This window comes from Hetaerina americana, unplaced genomic scaffold (genome assembly GCF_022747635.1).
Source record: "Hetaerina americana unplaced genomic scaffold, ioHetAmer1.1.p SCAF_112, whole genome shotgun sequence".
NCBI classification, from domain to species: domain Eukaryota; kingdom Metazoa; phylum Arthropoda; class Insecta; order Odonata; family Calopterygidae; genus Hetaerina; species Hetaerina americana.
Window position 1 is genome coordinate 427,390 of NW_027286204.1, and position 26,455 is coordinate 453,844.

At 38.1% G+C, this 26,455-nt stretch overlaps 1 protein-coding gene across 1 annotated transcript; it reads left to right on the plus strand.

The window, feature by feature from the left end:
* The first annotated feature begins 284 nt into the window (after positions 1–284).
* On the plus strand, positions 285–26,324 carry nudE (Nuclear distribution protein nudE). The gene is made up of 7 exons (XM_071582455.1): positions 285–719; positions 1,142–1,444; positions 1,518–1,654; positions 5,582–5,722; positions 10,224–10,318; positions 22,139–22,224; positions 24,795–26,324. The coding sequence occupies exons 1-7, from the start codon at positions 640–642 to the stop codon at positions 24,859–24,861; spliced, it is 909 nt and encodes a 302-aa protein (XP_071438556.1). The 5' UTR covers positions 285–639; the 3' UTR covers positions 24,862–26,324.
* The last annotated feature ends 131 nt before the right edge of the window (positions 26,325–26,455 follow it).

Below are 26,455 nucleotides of genomic sequence, written 5' to 3' on the forward strand. Positions count from 1 at the left end.
TTAAAATGCAGCAGGCTGTACACTTGCGATCGAGTAAAGTGGTTGGGTGTCGGGTCGCCCACGCCCGTGTCAAAACCTAAACCTCTATCTCTGTCTGTCGCTCCACACAGAGGCTCCATAGGGGCAGCACTAATATGTGTACCTCTAGTTTTCGCACTAGTGCTGCTACCTATACCTTCTGTGAGGAGACACGAGAGTGTGGCATTCCTATCGTTCTTCCATGGTAACACGAACTTGGAAAGCTGCTGTTCAATTGTTTTACTCGACTTAGTGACGAACAGAAGTGGCCGTTATGCAGTCGCCATTTTAAATGCAGTATAACGTCATCTACTTCATCGTATTGGTTGGCACATTATTTATTTTAATAATTTGTCATGGCTTAAATTCTTCAACGCCACAAGTTAAGTGACATGGAGTTGTGTGGCACTGTGTCAGATCAGTATTTGGTGATTTGAAGTGACTGAACGGATATAACACATCGGACTATTTCGAAAGGATCTTATGTCTGTACTAGAGCAAGAGCTGATGTTATTTTGACCTTTTAAAATTATGAGGTCCAGAAACAGTTAAAATAGGTTATGCAGTGATTCGGTGATTGTTAAATCGTGAACACCTAAGTGATTTTCGATTCTCTTCGAGATGGATCAAATTCCTCAGTTTTCTAGTAAAGACGAAGAAGTTCAGTACTGGAAATGCTTGGCAGTGCAGTATCAGAAAGGGTATGTTACTCAGTTGGTATTAAACCACCTGGAATTTGTCTTCATTCAAATAATGCATAATTTGCTGACCGTATGGGTTAACATTTGGTTGTGTTTCATAAATGGCCTGGGTTGTTTGACCTACTTTATTTCCTGAATTGTCTAATAGTTAATTTAAATGTCTGAAATTCTGAATCGAGCCTAAGAAACGGACTTTTAATTAAATATTTTTTGTTGAGACCGCGATGCGTCGTAAGAGCTTCATGACTGATAGTGTTAGGTCAAAGCTCATCCTAACCCTATTCTGTATGCAATACAAATGAAACTTATATTTGGAATTAACTATCATGCATAAGAAGTATGTACTTTACAAGATTCGATGTCTGATATCTGAGTTTACGAAAGCATTTAATAATGCCATTTTGTATTTCTATCTGCTTCAGTATGCAAGAGGCGAGAGAAGAGCTGGACGAATTTCAAGAAAACTCACGTGAGTTGGAGCAAGAGCTGGAGGCTCAGTTGGAACAGATGGACCATCGCAATAGAGATTTATGTTCAATAAACAACCGCCTTCAGTTAGAACTGGAGGCGACTAGGGATAAGTTAGAGCAAGTGCAAAAGGAAACAGAAGCACAAATTTCAGATATCCAAGCACAACTGTCAGGCTATCGCAGTAGAGAAGACGAATGGCACAAGTACATTCGGGAATTGGAGCAAGCAAACGATGATTTAGAGAGAGCTAAGCGGTAAGGCAATTAATCTACTGCGTACGTTTTTCCTGCATGTTACAAGTGATAACTTAGTGACTTTTTTTTTCAGAGCCATGCTTGTTTCTGTTGAAGATTTCGAGTCGAGGCTAAATCTAGCCATTGAAAGAAATGCATTCCTTGAATCTGAATTGGACGACAAGGAAAGTTTACGGATGATGGTGCAGAGGTTGAAGGATGAAGCTAGAGGTATGCTTAAATTTATTTTCACTCCCCTGGAGAAATTGTCATAAAAAAACACGCATGCAAGTGGAAGTAGGACTAAACGTGTTTCAAAGAATCGCTTTGAAAGATAGCAGGCTTGATATCGCACTGTAATTTGTATTGCTAGGAAATAGTGCATGATATTATTTTATTGTTGCATGATGCCTGTTACTGAGAACTGGTCCACTCATTTTTAAAGTTCTTAAATTTCCATTCCAAAAAATCGATTTTTTAGTCGGGAACGCGGGTATTCCTCTGCTAATTTTGAATTTTCGGGACAGTTTTTGCTTAGAAACCCAATCCCTACAGTAAGAAAGTGTGGGAAGAAAGGGACGTATTCTTTGTTGTCATTACTACAATTTCCATTTCGTGGTAATCATTTCACTGTGCAGGCCTTCTAAAGTGGATAGGTTTGTAAACCGGTGGTAGTCGCGCGAACTTTCGTCGTGTTCGAGGAGATCATCGCATACCACCAATTTTTCCTTTTTTTGAAACTAATATCATGTTTTAATTTCATTTTTCTCGCCACTTAGTACCCGAGGTGTGAAAAATAATTTAAATTAATTCATTTGTTTTAAAGGTCGAATTTGTTTTCAATATTCATTTCAGTCTATATTTGCAGCGTTCAATATTACGAATGTTGTGGAAGGAATTCTTTCTCCCAATTGGTAATTTTTTCCCAACAACCATGTGTGTGTGGAGTGTATGTCCCAAGGATCTCATCCTCAATGGAACATGCTCTTTGCCCTTGGTGGATTTAGTACCTAGCATACTTGGTAGCCTTGCGTAGTCAGTAGAGTGAGGATATTGAACGCTTCAATGTTGACAGTGCTGCAAATAACACTGTAGGGTATGCTGAATGGTGGACATGCCAACATAGACCGAGTGGTAGGTAGATGAATGAGTCAGAGATATTTCATAGGTAAATTAAAAGAAGTGTACAATGAAATTCATGTTCATGATTACATCCTGTGACTCAAAATTATACAATAAAGACTTAATTAAACGTTTGTATTAGACACTAGTAGTGTTAAGTTTCTTGGATTCATTATTGATCAAATATGCATTGAAGGCATCATGTTGTTGTTTAACAGTTGATTACACCAAATATTTAATAATCATCTTTGGTTAAATTGATATGAAATAACCTCTCATATGAAACAGACTTAAGGAGCACCTTAATCTGAAGTGTCTTTTTGGGGTAGGGGTAACAATTACAAGTGTAGTAATTTAGTAAAGTTTAGTAAGTTATGAGTGGAAGTGACGGATAGCTTTCATATTGAAGGGAATGTTGGATGAATATGATTTCGTGTGAATGGGGAATGGTGGTGTGAAACCCAGCAGCAGTATTAGCCTATACATACTTAATGAAAGGTGCCAAGTTAAATGTCCCATCCAATGTACACTTGTAGGTTATATTCAATCTCGGCGAACATATACAGGGTGCGGCAACACAACTTCCTTTTTTCAGATACAAAATGCTTTCAAAGATGGCAGTTACGCTCCCGCATCCTGTATATGCAACTAAATCTGTCTTTCAATGATAACAGTTCCATTTATTATCCATTGTGATTGCAACATAATATTTCCTGGGTGTATGAAATGAGGAAGACAACAATGAATGTCATTTGCCTGCATGTCTTCTCCGCCATCATTGTGAAACTCCGATCCAGTTTATAGATAGATCACACCTACATATAAATCACACCTTTAATATTATGAACTGGATGTTAATGGTTGGGGAGTGTTCCCTTTGGCAGCTCAGAAAGGCCATAATGCACTAAAGTTTTGTTCTTTCCATCTATTTAAATAACCCTTCTGAAGCTGTTTCCTACCCTTAATTATTTGTCACCCCTTCAAACTCCTATTTATTCATAGAAATAATAAGAAGTCCAGCAGTGTCGCGTCAGGGTTTAAGGTCCCTCACATGCATCCACAGCAACGAGTCAGTCAACATCATAAATTTGCATCTGGTCAAGAACAATATTTTGACAAGAATACTACTGCAATGGGCCCGTTTTCTCAATTTTGTTCAAAGGTTGCTTCTCATATGCATAAACAAAAGGCAATAGCAATGCGACACTATTAACAAGACTATTTTTTGTGATAAGGGGAAAGTCTTAATGCCATCATGAATGGCACCCGCGTGGGTGACAAGGAAGAACGGATGACAGCCAGGAATGTCATCCGTAGTGAATTTATTGAAGGCTGTATGTCCTCCTTAAATGCAGGAAATCCTCTTCTAATGATGCTTTTAATTCTTGCCATTCTCAATTAGTTTACCGTTCGTGTAGATGTATGTATGTCCAAGGATGGAAGGGCTAATATGAAGCCAGATTTTATTAAAACAGATCATAAATTGTAGCTGTAACTCCTCATTTATATTTTTATGACAATTTTTAATGGGTGGCTTGGAACTGTTAGTTAAGCATTTTTGTTTTAATATTCATCTTAGTTTCCTGTAACTGATAGATTCACACTGTGTGTGTGTGGAAAAAACAAATTGAAGTATGCCCTGACGTCAGTGCTCGGTGGTGGTGCATTCTTGAGGCCTTAAATTTCAGAATCTCTGAAGGTGATGGGACTCTCAAATGTTGTTATTTTCGGAGAATCCATGTTGAACTTGCACTGTGAGAGTCACCAGCTTCATCACAACCCACATCATCTTCATCCATTTAATCTATTGCCCATGATGTCTTCCTCTTTATCACAGTATTTCTCTTATCAGAGTCGGGCGCACTTAGCGAAAGCAGTTAATTCGCCTACTATTCCGTCTTAGCTCATCAGGTCTAACTTTATCTTATAAGTGAGAGGTTTTCTTCTAGCTTGTCACAACTGCATGCACTAATGCAGAAGAGAACTGATGAGAAGGTTAGATATCTTTCCCAGAAAAAGAAACTATTGGCTTTGTAATCATTCCCATTTAAACATTGGCTTCAGGGCAGAAATAATAAAACCCCTATCAGAGGAGGAACTGCTGACAGTGTGTTTCGGGCTTCTACCATTCTATAATTTTGATTGCCCTCACAACACCCTGCTGTAACTTCTTATTGATGACAAAAAGCTTCCATAAAACTTTCTATCAGCCGTAATTATTAATGAAAATATGGACTTTCAGCGGTAAAAGGTAGTGAGCATTCAGAGTCACAGTTTGCCATCATGTTGAGTTGGGCTATCCAACATTGAAAGTGACATATTTTACTACACCATTTGTAAAAACAATCACAATTGGAGAAAAAAATGAGGGGCACATTTATAAAGTATAAAGAATCCCCTCTCATGGTATGAAAGTCATGTATCCAACATTAAATTTGTAGTTAGCTCTCATGATTTTGATTTCTGTCTAATCAAGGCCTGTGGTACAAATGCCTTCATGGACTGGTGATAATTTTAAAGTAAATAATTAAAAAGTTTCTGCCAATCCAAGTAGCGGTGAAATTTTAAATAGAAATCCAAAAGCTGTTACTTAGTAAATCTCTTAAGCATCCATTATTCTTCCAACAGAATAAAATTACTGTAAATCTAGTGGAGGCCATGACTAAGTAGGTTATCATGAATTATTTGCATGATTTATACTTTAAAATGGCAAAATTGATGCTGCATCCATTCTGCTTGCATGCATCAGTGTTCAAGTTGAGATCTGCCTTCTATTATAGATACAGGATAAATACTATCGTTGTCGCCTGACGTGGGTGAATGTAAATTAGTGGTTTTTATTGCAATGAATGATATGGATATTTGTATGAACAATGAAAATAATACCTAAAGTTGATGAATATGCAAATGCAGGTCACTGAATTTGAGGTTTCGCTGTATCTCTGTGGTGAATTGGAGTCTAAGCACCGTGATTGTTAGTGACATTTGTAAGGTGATATAATGCTTAATTATATTCCATCTCTGATTTAAATTAAGATATGAAGCAAGAGCTACATGTTCGGGAGAGAGATGTTCCTGATGAGAAATGCATGGAAAGAGGAAGAAGCAATGGAATGGACTCCAATAAATTTACTGTTGAGATGGAAACACAGACAGCAATGGGTTCTCCCCTCAAAAGTGAGTAAATCATCAGAAAAAGGAAGGCATACATATATCTCTCTGATATATATATACACACACACACACACATTATATATATATATATATATGTGTGTATGTATAGTACTGGGTGAACTCAACCATCACCTACCAAACCAAACTTGGGGTTGATAACTTTGGTAGTGGTTGATATTTATTCATAGGGTTATAATCATTCTCTGGATGATTTCACTGATAAAATTAGTTATTTCTTGACCATTTTGGTTGTGGCCAAATTTGTATGTATTCATGCCATTTAATTCCTAGTGTAGCAGATTCTGCTCTTTCAGTGCAGATTAAGCTTGTTTCTTTCTGTATTAATGGATTGTTGAAAGTTAAAGGAAAACATTTTACCAATGACAATGTTTTACAAAAACAAGCCCATTTTGGTCCCAAAGACTTGAGAGCAATTTGGAACTAAAACAGATAAGTCATTCTAATGAAATATTTGCACATCATAGAACAGAAATTTCCACTGTTTTTGTGAAATTTCACATCCCTACCTTTATTTTACAAGGAGCTGTCAGTAATCGTGTGAATAAAATTTTTCCCATCGATAGAAATTCCAAAGGCCACGTTTAGTGTTCCCATTGCATTGTCAGCCTTAAACTGCACCATCCACTCATTTATGTAATCTGACTGCTGACAATCTAGGTGGGTAGTATTTAAATTATGAGGCAAGTGGAAATTGTTATTAATATCTCTCAGGAATGTTAACATTTCTTCCCTATTTGTGATCAGTTGTTCTCGGATGTTTTTTGGATTTCGTAAGGCACGTTTAAAGTTGGGCTGTATTATTTTTATTTTGAAACTGGTGTATTAATTTTATTTCCAGAGAGCCTTTTAAAATTTCCTTGTGCCTTTTTCCTCTGCTGCTGTCCTAAAATGGTTTTATAATTCACCATTGCCATCATAACCAAGACGCACTTAGATTTGGATGCAATGGAGAACAATTGCATTGTTAACATGAAGACCTGGTCCGATCCATTCGCTCTGGGTGCAGATGAGTGGCTGGAGGAATGTGGCTAAGCATGTGATGGGAAGGTGGTCTTGAAAGTCTTGGGCAAAGGCAGACGAGACCATTCCATCATTTACAGTGGCTGCAGCCATGCCGAGATCTGAAAATTAAACTCTTTTACCAGGGCTGTCCAGAAAGTAACTTACATTTTGAAATAAATGAACCTAGTGACAAGACAAAGTTTTATTAAATGCATTTGAAGGCTCATTCTTTAACTATTTTTCTATTTAGTCACCATTCAAATCCAGGCATTTATCCTATACATGATATTCAATTCCATCTCTGAAGAAACCTGCTGCTTTATATTTTAACAACTTGTTTACATCAGAATGTAATTCTGCATCATTGTCAAAGCACTGTGTTGCTAGCCACGTCTTCAAGAGGTGATAGTCTCCTCCTCAATTCCGACATCATCTAAGATTGCATTGCCATCTTTGTCATAGCCTTCAAGGAGATTCAGCATTGCATCGAGACACTTTTTGTTTTCTTGCATCAATTATTTTGCCACTCATCTGGCTCACATTTGTGATAGCCCTGCCGCAATTTCATGCAGTAGACGTGAACTTAGGGGAGTGAATGAATTGGGCAAGAGATCCATAATCATAAATCGGTGATTTTTAGGAATTTTTTCGTTGAATTTCATGATCCATTCAACTTTTACAAGGCTAGGTTGAACACTGCAGTCCTCGTCGTGTACTTTGTTGAGATCATTTTAAAACTTAATGCACCTCTGCCTTCTTCCACCTTCACTCATTATTTTGTCTCATACACTTTCCAAAGTTCTCCATGAATTCCAATTGGCTTATGGTTTTTTGCCAGTAAAAACCACATTTTAATAGCTAGCAGTGAGCAAAGTAGAACAAACAGTCTGCACACTACCACAGCAGGATGTATACTGAGTGTAGGGACACGGAGACACCAAGACAGTGGCTCTACCCACTGCTGCACGCTAGGCCAAAACATCAGTTTATTTTTGGACAGCCCTCATATAAAACGATATAAAATTCACCAGGCAGTTGAAGACTAAGAAAATACTGCGTTCTTACTCTCAGTACTGAGAGAAATGAGATGCTCTTAATTGCTAGTTTCTCGGTTTTCTTGTGGCATGAAAATTTATTTACCAAATTAATAGTAGCTCCTGGTAAAATAAAGATTGAGCTTTGAAATATTGTGGCATTTCACAAGAATGATATTAATAGTTCCAACATGTTCAGTAGTTGCACATTGTCTTCAACAAATAATGCTCTTCTTTTCATTTAAAAAATTGGCAGTGATAAAAAATTTTTTAACCCACAACAGTAAGTTAATGTTAAAGGAAACTCAACTAAATTTTGATTCCTAAATTAATGAAATTTGTAGAGAGTATTTGGGAAATGGTGTATCGAGCTAATAGGGCATTGTTGAAGGATAAAGAAATTCCCGCCTAAAATAATTTGGTTTCCTATTTTTTCTTAGGACAAATTGCCCATGTCTTTCAATCTCATACCTTTTGATCTAGCTCTAAGTATATTTTATTGATATTCAGTGGCAGAAAACTTAAACTTAGTGATTATTCTAAGTTTTATTATGCATCATGTGTGAAATCAATGTATGAAGCTTTCTAATCTGCCTCTTTGTTTATGCCACTCCATCTTTAATGCTTAATAAAAGCTCATTTTACCTCTTTTGTGCTTTTATATTTCAAGTGTGAGGTGTATATTAATGTTATTTTTTGTACAAACCAAAATAATGATTTATTTTCTTTGTTATTAATAATATATTTTTAATTAAATTTTAAGACTTCGGGAGTAAATTAATTGAAAGGATAATAATATTTAAGACTATACTCATGCCGAGAATAATGTATTGTGGGACCTCTTACAACAAGCACAATTCAGTCTGCCAATTTTCTCCAAATTCCAATAGTCATTTGTTGAATTAACACTTTGTGTATACATTATTGTGAAGTACAATAATGCACTCCATTCCAAAAAAATAAATTATGCCCAAGTTTCATTCATAGAAAATTATATGTATATATTATTTGGGATTGTGGATCCTGTTTATCCTTTCTTCTACTGCAGATTGAATCAATAGGAAATACAACTTTATTTGTATCAACAAAAAGTATCAAAATAAATAGTATCTTATTCATTCTATGTACTGCATTCCTTTTTACTGTAAAGCTGGCTACAGCCTTTTTTTTTAAAAAAAAACTTCAAAATTTTGTCGAAATATGATGATGTCTCGTGTGCATGGTAAAATGCAACTGTCTCCCATGACCTTAACGTCACATTTAGCCTGCTCTTCTGGACTTGACATCTGTTAAAGGTCTCCCGAGTTGTGACTGGTAAACAAGCAGGGGGTGCAACAAATTGCTGCGTGCGTTGGCACAACACAGCGACATCAGATGGCCTTTCATTGGCTTGTGGTCGGGCAATACATTCTCTTCTACTGTTACATGCTCAAACTGTTTTACTTCAGCATATTCTTCCAGAAGACATCTTGTCTCGTCACAATTGAAAACATGGTGTGGCAGGTAACCCTCAGAATCCATGAGCCATTGTAAGTTGCTGATGGCTACCTTTGACTCAGAGCTGGCTACTTCACCATGCCTCGCCAATGCTGCTGGTATTTCTCATAAATTTGTGGAACCAGATACGGCTCTACTTAAATACTTGTTCTTCAGCCGTTGATGATGGAGGCATCTCCTTAATAAAGTCTGAAAATTACTTTCCCCTTCTCACTAATGATATGCTCATTAATAGTGTCGCATTTCAATTGCCTTTCGTTAATGCATATTTTTATTATTGTTGGTGTCGACCGATTGCTGATATGCATGCCAAATGAGCCACTCTTACGTCCAATGTCCAACGTCTCTCATGTCCAATCCAATTTTCAATGATTATAGTTCTTATTTCTTCTGTAATCTTTACTATCTTATGGCTTTCATCTTGTCGTTTTGTCTTCTGGGACAATTTTAAAACTTTGCTCAAAATTGTATTGAGCTTTTCACAAATGATGTGTCTGAACACAAGTTTGGAAAAATGAGTGATCTCTAGTGACACTAAGATGCTAGCCGAACAAGGGCTAGAGACTGACTGAATTAGCAGGCTTGCAATGGTTCTGGGAATTCCTCTCTCCTCATCTCTCGTGCAAAACATTGCTCGTTAAGTAAGTCATATTTGGTCAAAAGATTTTTGCTCAATAAGCGAATTACTTGCTATGTGAGGTTTTTGTTAAGCGAGGTTCCACTGTATTATAGTTTGTTATTCTTTATCCTCTTTACTCACATTGTGCCCTTGAGAGAGTATGACATCATTTTTCTACATTTTAAACATTACCATGTCAGCAAGTAAATAGGGGAGGTCATATTACCGTTGAAGTTTTAATTGTTTTGAGTAAGCATGGGACTTCAGTGTGGTGTAACATCCTTGACTTCTCTAAGTGCATTAAAATATATTCCTTGAATTCTTTTTCCAGCAACCCAGAGCAATGGATCAAACCCATCTCCTCTCACACCCTCTGCAAGGATATCCACTATGAATATTGTCGGTGATTTGATACGAAAAACTGGGGTGAGTTTCATTTCTCTTTGGTCTGTCCAGTATTTGGAGTGACTTTTTCCTGCAATCCTGAATGTATCATTTTATCGGGTCCTCGTAACGTTTTTTATGTGTGAACAAAAGCGTTTTAATTGTTATTATCTCCACAAATGTGTAGTGTAGGAGTCTTAATGGAAAAAGTATTCACGGCAAAGGGGAGATGCAGTTCATTTGCTAACTCTTGTACATTGCATTGGATTTGAAGTGGATGTTGGCATACAATTTTATTTATTTTATCCTTGATTAATGCACTCACAGACGGTGAATGGTTTTGCGTGAGTGTGGTTAGTTTGTACTCTTTGCACTCTTGTGTGATCGTCCAGTGCCTTCTATGGCCCCGGAATGCCTTTTTCCTCGGTGTTAGCTGGTGTCGAACCATCAAAGAGTCCACGGCAACCATGCCAAAGGCAGGACTCAAAACGAGAGTTTTTTTTATGCTTCAGAATTCATGTTTGTATGTACCTTGATAGAATTAACCAACCTATTCCTCTGCTCTGCATGCCTCAGACTATGGGAGTTTACACATTTTTGATTGTGAAAATTGTAGTGTGTTGTGACCATGTGATACTGTAGTAGGAGTACATGACCTAGTGGAACCATTTGCAGCCTTTAGTGCATGCGAAGGTCTGGTGGCTTCTTTTAGACTTGTTGGTTTAGTGACCCGAGGGGGGCCTTCCAGGCAAGTTAACCGTAGAGGTTGAAGTAGATAGTCCTTCAGTTGATCTCATTTGATTTCTTTTTTTCTTGGTTTTTGATTGTGGTTTATTCATTTAGTGTGACCTGTGTCAGCACTTCTGTTAAATCTGTAAAAAGTTCATTATCTTTCTTTTATATCTTATGTATGATTATGCAAGGTGTGCAGTCTTCCTTTTTAATGGCTGATTTTCCTTGAAGTTTGTGGATATAGTTTGGCATAATTATTTTACAGGTGTTGAACATTGTATTGTAATTGAATCTTTTTATGCGGAAGAATGAAGTGTTGAGTGCGATATCATCAAGGGGTTTGAGCAGCTCGTGTGCGTCTGTCCACCAGGGGCCATTTGATTTCAGTTTTACCCAAATAAAGACATCTGTTTCATAAATGAAGTTCTTTCAATGTAAATGGTCCATTCCCATTCACGTGGTTAAGTGTTAATCCATTTGTATTGCATATTTTGGTGACATTTTCATGAATAACATACAGAAGCATTTAATTCAGGTAATTCATTTCTTGAGAACACACTATTATTTTTGTTATTTGGATGATGTCATATGCCTTTGACAGGAGTGGATGACAACTTGACCAATTTTTATCCCTGTAAAATTCTCTCTGCCACTCATTTTAAAAGATAATTCAAAGTGATGCCATTCCGTCTGTTAAATGTAATATATATATGTATATTTCCTAGTGTGTTCATGTTATTCAGTGATCTTCTCTTGCCATGACAGCAGCAGTAATGGCATTGGCCGGAACTTTGCCTTCTCCTTCCTTAGAGTTCGGTTGCTTCTCCACTTAAAACATGAGTACCTAGCTGTGGTTTAGGGAGCAGCAGACTCTTCATAAGCCTCCTGTGGCATGGCATTGGCCGTGGGCAATGATGCTCGGGCAAAAGCAGTATTTCATTGCAGCATATCGCAGGTCATTTATTATCTCTCACTATTGTTGTAGGTGAGCAGTATGTTTCAACTGACAATGGCTACTGCTGACTCAGTGCTTCAGTCAAATCAGTGTAATTTTTTTCTATCAGTAGAAGGTGGTAATTTTATTTAGCAATCTGGCTACAAGTCAAAACAATGCTTTCGTATTCAAGTAAAAGTTGTAATTCCTTGATTGGTCCTCGAACATATTGTTTGGAACCATTCTTTCGGCTCCGTTGAATTCTAGGAAAAAATGGAACAGATTTGGAGAGCTAATTTCCATGAAGTAGTAGTAGTTTTGAGGGGAGGCGACCGACAGCTGAGGTCATTTGCGCCATAGGGGATGGATAGGAAAGGATGAAGGGTGGAGAGAAACCCGGCGTCGGCATTAGCCTACTCTTTACGAAAGGCGCCAAGGGGTCCGCGGCTTAACGTCCCATCCGACGGACGGCGTACTCACTCAAAGTGCCCTCCACAAAGCACCTCAAGCAGGGATCGAGATACCTCTGAAAAATATTCAACACCGCCGGGATTTGAACCCGGGCCCTCAGGGTGGGAAGCCAGTACGCTAGCCCCCGCACCATCTCGATCCCCTAATTTCCATGAAAAATGAGAATTTCCTCTAACGTTGAGAGCTATTCAATCTGTCAGTAGTTGATACTAAGGGCATGATACAGTTCCCAGGTAACAGTGCCTAGTGTAAGAATCATTAGTACCGAAATCCATGTACTCGTGAGAAGTTGTTATCGTTTGCCAGGGGTGAACATTCAGGAGTGAGGTGGATGGGAAATCGAGGTTTGAGGTCAGTGGAAGTAACATTATTTGGCAAAATATTTAGGGATAGTTTTTGTTCTAATGTTGCAAACTAGGTGAAATGTAAAATAAGCCCTGGCACCTCAGTGGAAAACCCTTGGGACTGGCTCCTCCATACAAGTGTTAGTCAGGAATCCTAGGTAGCTTGGGTAACATGCCTGGTTTCTGGTACCAGTGCCAGCCCCTGGAATATTGATCTGAAATGCTCTATTCTTCTTGGCCGTCCATTCAAAAGCTAAATTTTTCTGCCAAAATGTGAGCTTAGTGCTTGCCTTTATTGTCAATGTTTCTACAGTCGGATCTAATTTGTAAATTAGTCAGCTGTTACAGTGATGTATCTCATTCAGTCACTGAGTGTAGTGTTAATTGAGTTCACTGTAAAAATGGAAGGTGACATCCTGTCATGTGTTGACCATCATTGAAAATATTCCATGGCATTTGCCAGTCCACATGAGAGAGCGAGTAAGAGAGAGGGAGAGTGAAAGTAGAAGGCTTTATCTTGGGTTTAGAGGGGTGATGCTCAACAGCTGATGCTGCAAACCACCATCATTATTGGTCATTGACACTGTGCGGCATATGAATTAATCTCAGCGACTTACTCCATTAACTGCTGCTTATGCAACAAAAATTTTGCCTGCAATTATTTATTTAACTTCTTCTCTTAATGGCGGAAAATAGTGCAAATAATTTAAGATTCATATAATGTCTGTTGTAGTTGGTTGTAATGAAAAAGAGTAGTGATCCCACAGTTCTATGGAAACATGAATTGCAAGCTTCTCGCTGTTTATTAATTTAAATGAAAATAGAACGACGTACTTTCCAATTAAATTTGGAGCATGTAAGAACAGACGAATGAGGATGCATACATGCAAAATCAACAAATATTAATGATTAACAACAGAAGAAACAATAAGGTTAACATATCAATCAATTAATTATGGAGAGCTGGGAAAGAGCTTGGTGAGTAAATGTGCCGCAGGAAAGGAAAAAAGGATGGATGGTATCTGAGAGAGAGAGAGGCAGAAGAAAAGAGAGCGTTTAATTGGGGCAGCCAGTGAGAGTGTATTAATAGTGCTGTGAATAAACTTCAAATCAGATTTTACCAATTGTTGGAAAGATCAGTGAAGACTAAATTACATCTTTGGCTGAATACCGAGAAAGGGGACCTGGTGGCAATTTGCCATTTTGGTGAAGGTATTAGTAACGCTGTTGAAAGTAGCCGGTGTGGTAGGTAAGTGTTGACATCGGACAGATGGGGGAGCAATAAGTTAGGAGCGAAAGGGCAATCAGGGGAAAATGTAACAAGGAAGTGGTCCCCTCTAATAGAATAGCACTGTGAGTTCCATTTACTTAATGATATCTGTTTAAGTTTTTTTTTAATAGTTAAAAGATAGAATGAGTCAGTATTGAAAGACTGGCCTGAATGCTCTCCGACGTACACAATTGAGGAAATCCTTATCATGAAATTTTATGGTGAGTGTGGGCGCGATAGATCTATGGGTGTTTCGATTGAAATAGTCCAGAGGAAGAGTCCTGAACGAGATGTGGGAAACATACATGTACATGTTTGCCAGGCGCGTTTCCACTTAGTGTTGTGTGAGTGTAGCCTTGCGATGGATGGCCCCCACTGGTGTGCTACTTTCCAATGCTACGGCACAGTCCTCCCCTGGCATAAATGCATCAAATGATCTTTGGGAGCAAGGTGTTCTTCGTTTTCCTTGGGGAGGAATGAGCCATGCTGCTGATATTGCATGCATTGCGTTAGTGAGAGCTTGCCGCAGGAGGCCCTTTTTGATCTCCAAGAGGATTCAAAATTAAGATTGTTTGCAAGGATTCAAAGGTTATTTTGAAATGAGTAACGCTCAATGAATGAAAAATAACTTCATATTATAAATTCTGAGAATGAAATTTTCGTCATTTAATTCAAATGACTTGTTTCATATTAATTTGGAAGTTAATAAGAAAGTAAAGAGTTTGCAAATGCTGTTCTCAAGGAGAGTAAGAGATGGGAAATTAAGTATTCAAGGGTAGCAGCATTTTGAACTTTAAATATTCTTTTAATGTTTATTGATTTTGTTGTATTATTTTAGATTTTCCATTGCAGTAGCCCCTTGCTAACTTTTGATTCCATTAATTCTTGATATGGTAAAATTAAGATGGGAAAATGCAATTATTGGGATCTGATTTCAAATTTTTCCCATTATGGCCCTCAAAAAATGTATTTTCACCAATTAATAGAGAAAAGTATGAGGGGAGGCGGGACATGAGTTGGTAGATTTTGAAACAAGTGAATGTGCACGGTGACTCAAGTGAGCTGGAGCAATGTGCTCTGAGCATTTGGATCGAATCGGATGGTCTGGGTTGCGATGGACTGACTGCAGTGCTGAAGCGCGGTCCCATTACTAGTTGGTAAGGGGCTACTGTTGATGCTTTCCTAAGTGTCTTTGAAATTCTCATCAAAGCTCTTTCCCGACATCATAGCAATGGCTATCACTCTGCAGAAGTTAAATGTGCATTTTTATTTTTCAAACCTACAGTTGCTGAAATTCTTGTGTCCAGCTTGTAGAAAATTGAGGTGTGTGTGTGTTCTGGTCCAGCCGACAAAGAATTGAGGGCAACAAGCAAAAGGATTGCTTTTTCATAGAGTAGTGCTCCCTTTTTGGTTTGCTGCTCCTTTATGAGGTTTGGCATGAGTTTTGTTAAAATTGATTTATTAACCAATACCTATTTTTTTTATAGATGTAGACCTGTACCTATTCCTTACCCATTTGATACCTATTCTTTATAGATCTGTTTGTAACCAAAGGAAATGAATGGGTGCTCTACTAGCTTGAACTGGCATTTCTTCCTGCCTTTTTACATGGGTGTGGCTGTAGTTTCAATGCTATTGAACTTTCAAACAGAATGTTTACTAATTACATCAAGAAACATTCAGAACAAGTTCAGTTTTTATTGAAGATGCTGCAGACTTCTCTAAGTTCTAACCAAACCCTTCTTTGTTGCATGTGCAAACAACTGATGCCGTTTCTAATTGATCAAAGAACTGCGAAAGGTTCAAATTTGATTCTTTGGAGGTCAGTGAAATTTGACCATAGAAGGTTTGAAAAAGTTATATTTTGGCATTGCGGAATCCAAGTATGAGATAAGTTGCTTTGAGTTTCTCCATGCGAGGGGCAATGATTCAACGTCATTGAGAATAGGTGACCTCAACAACTCCCATAAAGTGGCAGTAAATATTTGTAAATGATGATAATTTTGAAATTATCGTGCCTGTGTTGTGTAATGTGGGCCCCTGCTCAATCACGCACTCACACTCGTACCCTTCAACTCTTTCGCACGTTCACATTAATTCTCCCCAAGAGGATGTCAACAGCAACAGGCCACCCTCACTCAGTGTCAGCTGCTCTGAAGAAGTGGGAGGATGTGGAAAACCATTGGCCCTCCGTCAATACTGATTTATCAGTTTGTCTATACCCTATGTGCTTGGGGAGTTTTTGCTAAATGATAGGATTGCTGACAGGTTTCTCGCTAACAACTCTTTCATCCTCGGGAAGAGCTACTATTTTCTTTCTTTCATTAATTAGGCAAGTTTCCAGCTCTTGGTATCTTGGTCATGGTTTGCAATTTTCTATTTCTTAGGTCTTTAATTACTTTGATTTTTTCACTTTTATAAACATGTAATATTTGGCACCAATTCAATTTAGTAACTAAAAGAAAATGATAATGATAGGTGAGTGAATTTGAAATTGTAAATATATCCTCTTAGAGATGTGCATGAAGCTAACATGACAGTTTGGTGAAAGGTTTCTCATGTGGTGTTACTCCCATAGAACATTGACCCCCCCCTCCTCCCCCCCCTCTACCTCAAACCATGCTCTTAAGGGTCTGGTGAGCAGAGGAGGGGGATCAGTGGTGATATCTGGGAATAAAGGTGTGCATGGGTTTATAAAGTCAAAATTGGTTATCTTGTTCCTCCTCAAGGTCAAGGACTTGAATAAAGTGGGGTTTTTTTGGAATCATTTACTGAAAATCCTGTAATTTCCACTGACTCAAGACACATTAGTTTTTAAAAAGGGGTTTGCTATTTAACTTCTTTTGAGGGTGCTGCGCTGTTTCAACTGTTTTAAACAGTTTTTTTGTTGTAACTATTGGTAATTTATGTACATTAGATGATGGTTGTGTGGGTTCTTGGCCTCTTTGTCAGCATCTGATTACGGGAGTTTGAATTCATATGAGTGAAGGATTGCATATCTCAGGGCTGCTAATCAGGAAAACTAATAACCGCTCTTGGGACTACTATCTACAGCAGGAACAATTTTTGGCAGATGCAATTTTAAAGCAGGAGAGCTCATGCCCACAGTGTGTGGTTGGTGCTGGAAGGTTTCTCATTGCCTCATTGATTAAGCAGCACCATCCCATTTTAAAATTAATGGCTGCGGTGTTGTGTATACACTGTAAAGTGATTGGTGTACATGTTTAACTCCTGCCCTAACCCACTAAAACAGGCCAAAAACACTGATAATTTTTATTGTTAGTCTTTTTACCTCTTCCTTATATATTAATTAAGTATCTTTTAGTGAGCACTATTTTTGTTCTGTGCATCTGCAGTATCTTGGTGTCTTTTCAGACTTGATATCCACTCTTGAAATGACCTAAGCAATTGGTTAATTATTTCCTATGTGCTTGGTAATACGAAATGAAAATATGATATGTTTCTCAGTGAAATGCTTGTATTTGGGTGAAAATTTTAGGTTCATTTTAATCTCAATTTTCTTTTCACTGCCCCCTCTTGACCTACGTCCTCGTGTATCCTCCTGAACACTATTTTTTCTCTTGAGTTGGCGCGACAGAGCATAGGCAAACCATAAATGATTGAAAAATATTAACTCGGGTTTGTTAAATATGAAAACACAACTGGCATTAAGATTGTTGTAAAAGTTTAAGCTGACCGGAAGGATTGCTTGTGCATCCTTATAAAATCTCCTGGAGGCATGAGGTGCACGTGGAGAAACTAACAAGCACACATTCCAGAGGCAAAGACCAAGTATTTCACCAATAGTTAATGCATACAAATATGCAGTTACTTAATTATTTATGGCCGAATCTAAAAAGATTGCACTTGCTTTGGGAAAATGCTAAGATTCCCGACTGGATGATGGAGTGCTCACATTCTCCAGCAATGGTATGAAATAACACTCACATTCTCAATGATATGAAATAACAGACCCTAGATTGTCATGAGCAAATTATGTACTAATATTTTCCTGCTGCTCATAAATTGAAAAGGCAATGGGAAACCACCTCCATTATTATTCCCAAGATTTTCATGGTCGTCACTAGAGAGATTTTGAGTCCTGGCAACTGCGGGGCTCAGCCCAATCGGCCGTGTGTCTTGCCCAACGGCGGGGGAGGCAAGGCTTCCGTGGTCGTCATCCCACGAAACCCTTGCAAGGGAAAACCGGCAGCAGCAGGACAGAACACGCAGAAGAAGAAGACCAAATCAGCTAAAATAGGAACGTGGAATGTTAGGACAATGATGAGGACAGGGAAGTTGGAGAATATTAGGCGAGAGATGGAAAGGGGAAGTCTAGATATTTCAGGTCAATGAGAGGTAAGATGGAAGGATGGCAGGGATTACTGGAGTGATAGTAATAGAGTGGAGGGGATGAGGGCCAACAAGGGGTTGCGATAGTATTTAATGAAAAGGTAGGAAGAAGCGTAGTCAACATGGAGCAAGCAACGGATAGAATATTACAATTAGGGATAAAATCAGAACCGACCAACTTGTCATTGTTCAGGTGTACATGCCACCAGGCAATCATAAGGAAGAAGAAGTAGATAGGATGTACGCTAAGTTAGAGGGCATAATTGTGTGTTCCTGCTGGGTATCATTTGATAGTGATGGGGGATTGGGATGCGAAGTCAGTTGAAGGGAGAGATGAGTATGAGGTGGGGGTGGGGCTACGGTTAAGGTACGAGGACCACGGAGAGAAAGTAATTGATTTCTGAGCAGACGGCAGTTAATCATCATGAACACATGGTTTAGATGCCACTAAAGGCGAAAGTACATGAGGTTCATCCAATATATATGTGAACTGGCGCAATCTGGTGGCCATGACGTGGACTATAGCTCCGCCCACTACCGGCGCTAGTTGCCTCAGACCCAATTGAGCCGTCTGTGCTCGGCGAATCGTTGAGCAGTGCGTATGGTGCCAGTTTTGTTAGTTTCTGTGGTCCTTGTTTTTACTGCTTGTTGAAAATGTAAATTGATGAAATCATGGAGCAACGAATCAACATCCAAGTTTTTTGGTGAAGTGCGGTGAAAGTTATCAAGAAATTATGGAAATGTTCACAACTGTTTACGGTGATATTACTCTGAGGAAAATATCGGTTTTCAAGTGGATTTAATCAAACCAAAAGATCAAGAAAAAGCTGATTGAATATCAAAGTCATGCTCCTGGTTTTCTTTGATGTCGAAGGTGTTGTTCATCATGCATTTCTTCGTGAAGGACGAACAGTAAATGCTGAGGTCCACCTTACAGCTCTCAAGCCTTTGAGAGATCGCGTGCCACCAAATTTGACTCATGGCGATGGATGGATCCTTCACCATGACAATGCACCTGGACATTCAGCATTGATTGTTCGCCAGTTTCTGGCAAAAAATTCACTCACCATCTTTGATCATCCTCATTTTCCGCCAGATCTCGCCCCTTGCGACTTTTTGCTATTCCCAATATGCAATAATGTGATGAGGGGACATCACTTGGAAGTTGTGGACACAATAAAGCAAGAAACGATAAGAAAACTAAAGAGCCTAACGCCCGAGGACCTCAAAAGGTGCTTTAAGCACTGGAGAAGAAGACGGAATAAGTGCACGGCAACAGATGGAGAGTACTTCAAAAGGGACCAAATCGATGTAGGCAAAATTTTGCAAAATAAAGTTTTTATGGCGTTATCGCATTAATTAGACAGACCTCGTGTATGGATTATGCCAGGTGACTCGGAAAGGTATACCTTCGATTATATTATGGTTAGGAACAGATAGACGGAACAGTGTGATCAATTTGCAGTTTCCCTGGAGCGGATTCAGACTCTGATAACAATTTACTACTCATGGAACGTAGCGTGCGATGCAAAAAGACGAGGCAGGGGTGGTGTAATGGGGAAGCATTAACTGGATCGACAGGGAAGGAGTGCCATCAGGCTGTAGAGTAAATCATGAGGGAAGAAAAGGAGCTGAGGACTTGCTAGAAAAAATGGGAATATCTCAAAAAAGGATATCGAAAGCAGCAGAAGAAATAGTTGTGACTGTTAATAGGCAAAGGACAAAGAAACCAATGATTCTGGATGAGGTGATAAAAAAGATAGGTGAGAGAAGGAGATAGTTACGGGGTCCATACAATAAGTATTGGGACTCGATCGCTGTAGCCTCAACAGAGTGGTGGATGGGGGTCCGACCGGTCGGCTAGGTAGAGGGGTCCCCCACCACTCAGGTGCACTTTAGTTCAGTCGCCTCCGGGCATGCGTTGAGACAGGAGGTGGATTTTTGTGACGTTATTGTTTGTGTTGTCATCATGCCAGCATGGAGCGCACCGTCGCGCAACGCTACGATGTGAGGTTTTAGGATTCGGGAAATCTGCATTAGAGACCCTTGAACTCATTAAACAGGCTATTGGGGATGATTTTGATTGTCAACCAGAGAATGTCAACCATTGTCATTGTCAACCAGAGGATGGAGAGCAGGACATATGATTACTTAGGGCATGATCAGTTTGAGTTCGGGAAAGTAAGAAGCATGCATGATGCCATTGCAGTAATGAGATCACGAATAGGGAGGAATTAGAATAAAATCAGGACATGTTTACCTGCGTTGTAGATTTCGATAGGGTGTTTGATAGGGTGACCTGTGAAAAACTAATGAATATATTGCAAAAAATTGGCATGGGTAGGAGGCTAATTTGAACCCTGTGCATGTCTCTGGTGCGAGTGGGGGACAAAGGGTCCAGATGGGCAGTGTAGTCCATTATCACTTGTGCTCTTCAACGTAATTATGGAGGAAATGATTAAAGAGGCATGAGAAGACTGGAGATGGGAACGACAATCTATAGGGAATCCATCAAATGAGCGAGGTTTGCTGATGACCAAGCTTTAGTTTGTCAGTCAGCCAAAGGTTTGCAAGCATTGCTGAGTGGATTGGAAGTGCCATAGATAATGGGATGAGAATCAATAAAAATAAAGCAAAGGTTGTGCCATTTTTTCAGAAAGGGTAAGGCAAAGTTACACATTAAAATATGAGGGCAAAAACTAGTGCAGGTGGAACAGTTTACGTAACGCGTAGGTGTTTTGGACCAACACGGTCATAGTAGTAGGGATGTGAGGAGAAGAATCGCGCTAGGCAAAGAGGCTTTCGCTAGGAGGAGGGTTGATGATAGGGATTTGTGAGAAAGGATGTTACGCTTGTTAAATCTTTGATTTGGAGTGTATTTATATACGGCACAGAAACATGCTAATTCAAGCAAGATGGTAGGTGTAGATTGGAGGCTTTTGAAATGTGTGTGTGGAGAAGGGTAAGTGGACAGTAAGGAAAATAAAATGGAGAGGTGGTAGATATGGTGAGAGGGGAAGAGGGGGTTTGATGAGAGAAATCATGAGGAGGCAGGAGAAATGGGTACAGAATATATTGATTGCCAATTGAATGTTGGAATTTGAGATAAGAGGGGAGAATGTAAGGCGAGCAAGGAAGGGGATAGGGATGTTGGATGAAATGAAGAGAGGGAGGAGGTGTATGGGATAAATGAGGGGCCTGTTGGTAGGGTGTTCTGTTGTGTTTTGTCTGGAGAGACAAAATATTTTGTGGGTGTGTCTATCTAAAGCCTACCTCAACCATGATTTTCTCTAATAAATAAGAATTTGATTAATACCTTAATTATGTGAGGGATTGGTTACATTACAGTAAGCGTAGTGCCTAAATGAATTCCTTGGTTGATGCACATGACTTAATGGAAAGAAGATAGCGAAGTGAAAGGGGTTGTATATATTTTGGATAATTAATTCCCTAATGAATTGGCTAAATAATGTGGTGTAAGTGGTATGTATAACATGAAAGGTTTTGGGTGATGAACTTTTTAATTGTTAGTTTTGTCTCATCTTTTCAAGGAGTTGATGATTACATAAAGGAAATTATAAATGTTCAATTTTATTCAAGAGGTTTCTATCAAAATTAAGTTCTGCCAGCAAAATTTCATGCATTTTAAAATAAAATTTAATAAACTTGGGTTACTCCACGAAAGTTTCTATTGCATCTAACGAAATGGTTGTAGATACATGTGGTTTTAATACTCAAACAATCTGTTATTTTTCTAGGCCCTGGAATCAAAGTTGGCATCATTTCGCAATATAGCTAAAGACAGTCCACAACTTGGAGACTTTTCTAACAAGGATGTCTTAAGGTAATATATTTTTGATTCCTTTAGCATGTCTTGGTGCAGATGGAATAATGACCTTTTGTCATGTAGCACTGAGGATATATCTTGCGCTGCATGTAAGGAAACTGTAATAGTCATATATCTTCTTTGCATGTGTGGCAAGTGTTTGCCATTATCATCATTAAATTGCATATACATTTCTGCAAATGTTTTTATCAATCCATGTAAACCTAAGTAATGTGCGCTCCTCTGCATTAAATTGTAAGCTGGTGACCGGAATGTCAGAAAAAAATTAGGAAACGGGCTGGTATAGCTGGAACCTCGCTTAACAAGCACTTTGCATAGCGAGTAATTTGCATGATGTGCTAAATAGTTGGTCCCAAAAATGGCCCAATTAACTATTTTCGTTTTGCACATGTGGCGATGAGAGGGGTTTTCCCAGAGTGATTTTGTGCCTGCTAATTCAGTTAGTGTTTAGTACTCGTTCCACAAGCATCTTAGTGTCACTAGTGATCGCACATTTTTCCAAACTTGCAGATATATTTTTTGTGCAAAGCTTGATAATATTTAGAGCAAACTTGCAAAAATGTCCTCAAAGGAGAAGCCAATTGAAGACTGCCATAAGGGCATAAAAATTAACAGAATTGAAAAGAAAGAAAAGTCATTTTAAAGTGGAACTGGGTGTGGCTGATTTAGTGTGCTCAGCAACATTCAGTCGACATCAACAATTTGCACTCTCCCCAAGAACTAGGGTGAAATTGAGGAGGTAATTGCTTGAAAGTGAGTGGCAGGAACAATTGCATGGTGGTCAGGATTCACAGCAATGTTGAAAGGATGCTTCTCGTGTAGATAAATGAAAAGCAATTCAATGCCATGAACGAGATTGTCACCGACAATATTCTTGCACGTTAAGAGATATTCTGAAAGCATGGGACGCTGCGCCATTGTTGATGGAGGAGCATCAGCCCAATAAGGCAGTCGCCATGCTTGCTGCGCATTTATTTATTGTTAACGCAGTCTCATTTGCACAAAATTTTGAAGTGTCCGCAAAAACAAATGTATCTAGCTGGCATTACAGTTAAAAAGAATTATGAATGTATCATTAATGCCTAATTATTTCCATTCTTTATTGTTTTCGCTTCTTGTGTTTGCATTCTTGGTGGCTTCATTTCGCGATAGAAGAAGAAATTAATATTATTTGCGGGACGAGTGTCTCACTTTATGAGAAAGATTCCAGAACTAATGATGCTTGATAAGCAAGGTTTTACTCTGCACTTTAGTAGTGCTACTTTTTATACTGAGTCCATATCAGCTCCTGGGAAACTTGATTAATTTTGCTCCTCCTATATCTCTGCATAACCTGAATATAGAATAGTTAATATATCTTTGGATCCCAGTGAATTTTTCACATGTATACGTGTTTATTGGTGGTGTTTAAACCAAACCATTAAGTATAAAAAACTTTCAAATAACATCTATTGTCTTTAGAAACGCAGACAGATTTGTGTGTGATGTTATGACAAAATAATAAAAATTTGGAATGTATACAGCCGACTGCATTGCATTAGTTTAATGTGGTTGTGCATTCCCATTATTAGATAGAAATGATTTTGTGTAAGATATTATTTTAATAGAAATTAAACTTATGATAATAGCTTGTATAAGAACTGTACATTCCCTGAAAAGAGCATGTGTGTGTGTGTGTATCTCTTATTTAATTTCAATTTGAAATCAAAAAAAGAGACACACACTCATGTGTGGATTTCCTCTAATAGCTCTTTTTCACGTTTGTTATAAGTTCATTAATCTAAATTGTATACAACATTCGAACGTATCATTTGTATGTCCAATTGCATTTTTGTCTATCATTTCCACTTTCGCAGAGTCTCCAGTTTTTATGCATGCGGAAAGAATGTAGTCTTTTGTGACAGCTGTTTTGAAGCATGTCTTGGTACCATGTGTTACTTCGACTAACTAAAAGATGTGTGCATCGGTCCCTCAAGTAGAATGTACAACTTTTATTGTGATTTGGTAGACAAAAAGTAGGAACTTCAATACTTAAGTAGGACTTAAATACTTCTTGGCCATTGATGTTACTGACATCATCTTAATGAGTTGGCAAAAATCACTTTTGCCTCATCACAATGGATATTCCTGTCAATAGGGTCACATGGCAATTGCTCAGCGTTTGTCCATATGAGGAGCATTTCAAAATGACGATTATCAATGCATGCATAAGCCGATGCCCTTGTTGATTTGATTGTTTGGGAGTGCTGTCCCTCATTATTGTGATGACTTTTAAACTAAGTGTTTATAAAAAATTGTATTTGTATAGTTTATTGTGCAAGCATTTAATCTAAATCATAAATTTGATATAGATGTGTGGAATACCCCGGTGGTACAAATCTCATTGATTTGACTCCTGCATCCTTGGGAGTTGAAACGCATGCAATTAATTGTGTAGAACCTGCTCCCGATGATGGGAAACCCTTCCCACTTATGTTTCTTTATATTTGGGAACAGGGAAGGGTGACCTCTGGCAGTGGTGCCAGCGCAAAATGTCATTTGTTGCTTCATTCTTTTTTGCTTTCTAGTTCCAGGGGCAGGCGACTAAACCGTACCCCTATCTCTTCACCAGCGCAAGGATTTATCCGCATTTAGGGATATAGAACTGCAATTGATCTGAAAATGGCACAAATGAATTGAAGTACTTGAGAAGTTTATGGCTTTATGTCGTGGTGCAGTGCCTTCTTCATTATTATGTACATTTCAAAATGCTTTGATTTTAACTAGTGCTGTGCATTGCTAATGGAAAGTTGGCATTTAAAAAAAAAAACGATGCAAAGTGTTTGAGTGTTAGTCCTTCAATTTCTGTCGGGAAATTATAAATTAGAATGGTTGTCATCCTTTCCTTTGTGAGAAAGATAGTTGAATAAGAAAAGTTGAAAAGTGAAAATTCAGTGTATTCTGATAGAAACTACTCTGTCGTGGATTGGTCTCTCATGTGATGTTTTGGATTGATTGACATTACACAGACATGCTGATGTCCTACTCGAGAGTTGTCAGCACTGTTATTATTATTTTAATGAAATTCCCGATATCCAAAATGGTATCGAGAGGAAAGTTAAAAGTGCCATCTGTTAATCCAAATATTGCGGTTTTTTTTTTTGCAAAATTGATCCATGTATCCTGCAATATTATGTAATGGTACGTGTGGCTGGAAAAATTTGAGATTTTTTTATTTTAAATTATATTCTTCATATATTTGATATAAGAAATGTGCTAATATTTGGGCTAAAATATCTTGCTTGTTGTCCCAATTCTTGGAAGCAAGTCTTATTCATAAATGAATGATCAATTCTATAGTGAATCTTTGCCTGAAGAAGATATGCACATTACTTAATGATACACCCTTTGACTGTTACATATGGCATGTATTCTTCCTGACAAATGGATGAACGTTTGTCAGTTTTTTGAAGAAGGTTACGGTGCTGAGTTTTTTGTTGAAGTAAGAGGTCATAACTACTACTATGTTTTGATTAATTGGCTTACAGTTCAAAAATGATAGTGGCAGCTCTATATATGAACTCAGTATTTGTGAAAGTGAATGGTAACACTACATCTGGTTGAAGTATTAATATGGAGTAATAAGTGTTTTTATCATCTTGGTAATGGAGTGACCTGCTAATTACAGTTCTCATGCACAGCTAGATATTTAAAAAATTGTCTATGAAAGGAGAAATTTGGCTTTATAAATATTTCAGTTTTTAATATTGGGTGCTATAACATTAATATATTTTATGAGTATTTTTTTATGTTTTTGTAAATAACTTTGCATTAAAAAATAATTCTTGCTGTCTTTCGAATTGAAAAATTGAGAAAAAGATGTGGGGTCATCATACAGTATAGCTCTTTCAGTCATATAAATTCAGCATTGATAGAGGGAGGCTACTTTTGTCCTTTGTTAACGGCCAATTTGATTCATTAGCATTGCAATGGGTAAGTGGAGTTCATCTTTATCATAAGAAATGTATATATGTTTGCTGTCACCACCCAATGTACAGAATTATATATCTTTTGAAATTATGTGATTATTTTTAATAAAGTATTCTTATGACATCATACTACAGGCAAAGTTGTTTTATATTAATTTTTTTATTATCATGGAATGATAAACTCAAGAAAAATGGAGAAGTTTTTTTACATAAAAAGGATGCAGGCGTTACTATTAATGCAACACACTTGAAATAGCCCA

What these genes read in the sequence shown, in the direction of transcription:
- nudE (XM_071582455.1), top strand. Translation starts at nt 640, where the DNA reads ATGGATCAAATTCCTCAGTTTTCTAGTAAAGACGAAGAAGTTCAGTAC. An exon ending in GATTTAGAGAGAGCTAAGCG is followed by an intron (nt 1,445 to 1,517) that starts GTAAGGCAATTA and finishes TTTTTTTTTCAG; the next exon opens with AGCCATGCTTGTTTCTGTTG. An exon ending in AATGGGTTCTCCCCTCAAAA is followed by an intron (nt 5,723 to 10,223) that starts GTGAGTAAATCA and finishes TTCTTTTTCCAG; the next exon opens with CAACCCAGAGCAATGGATCA.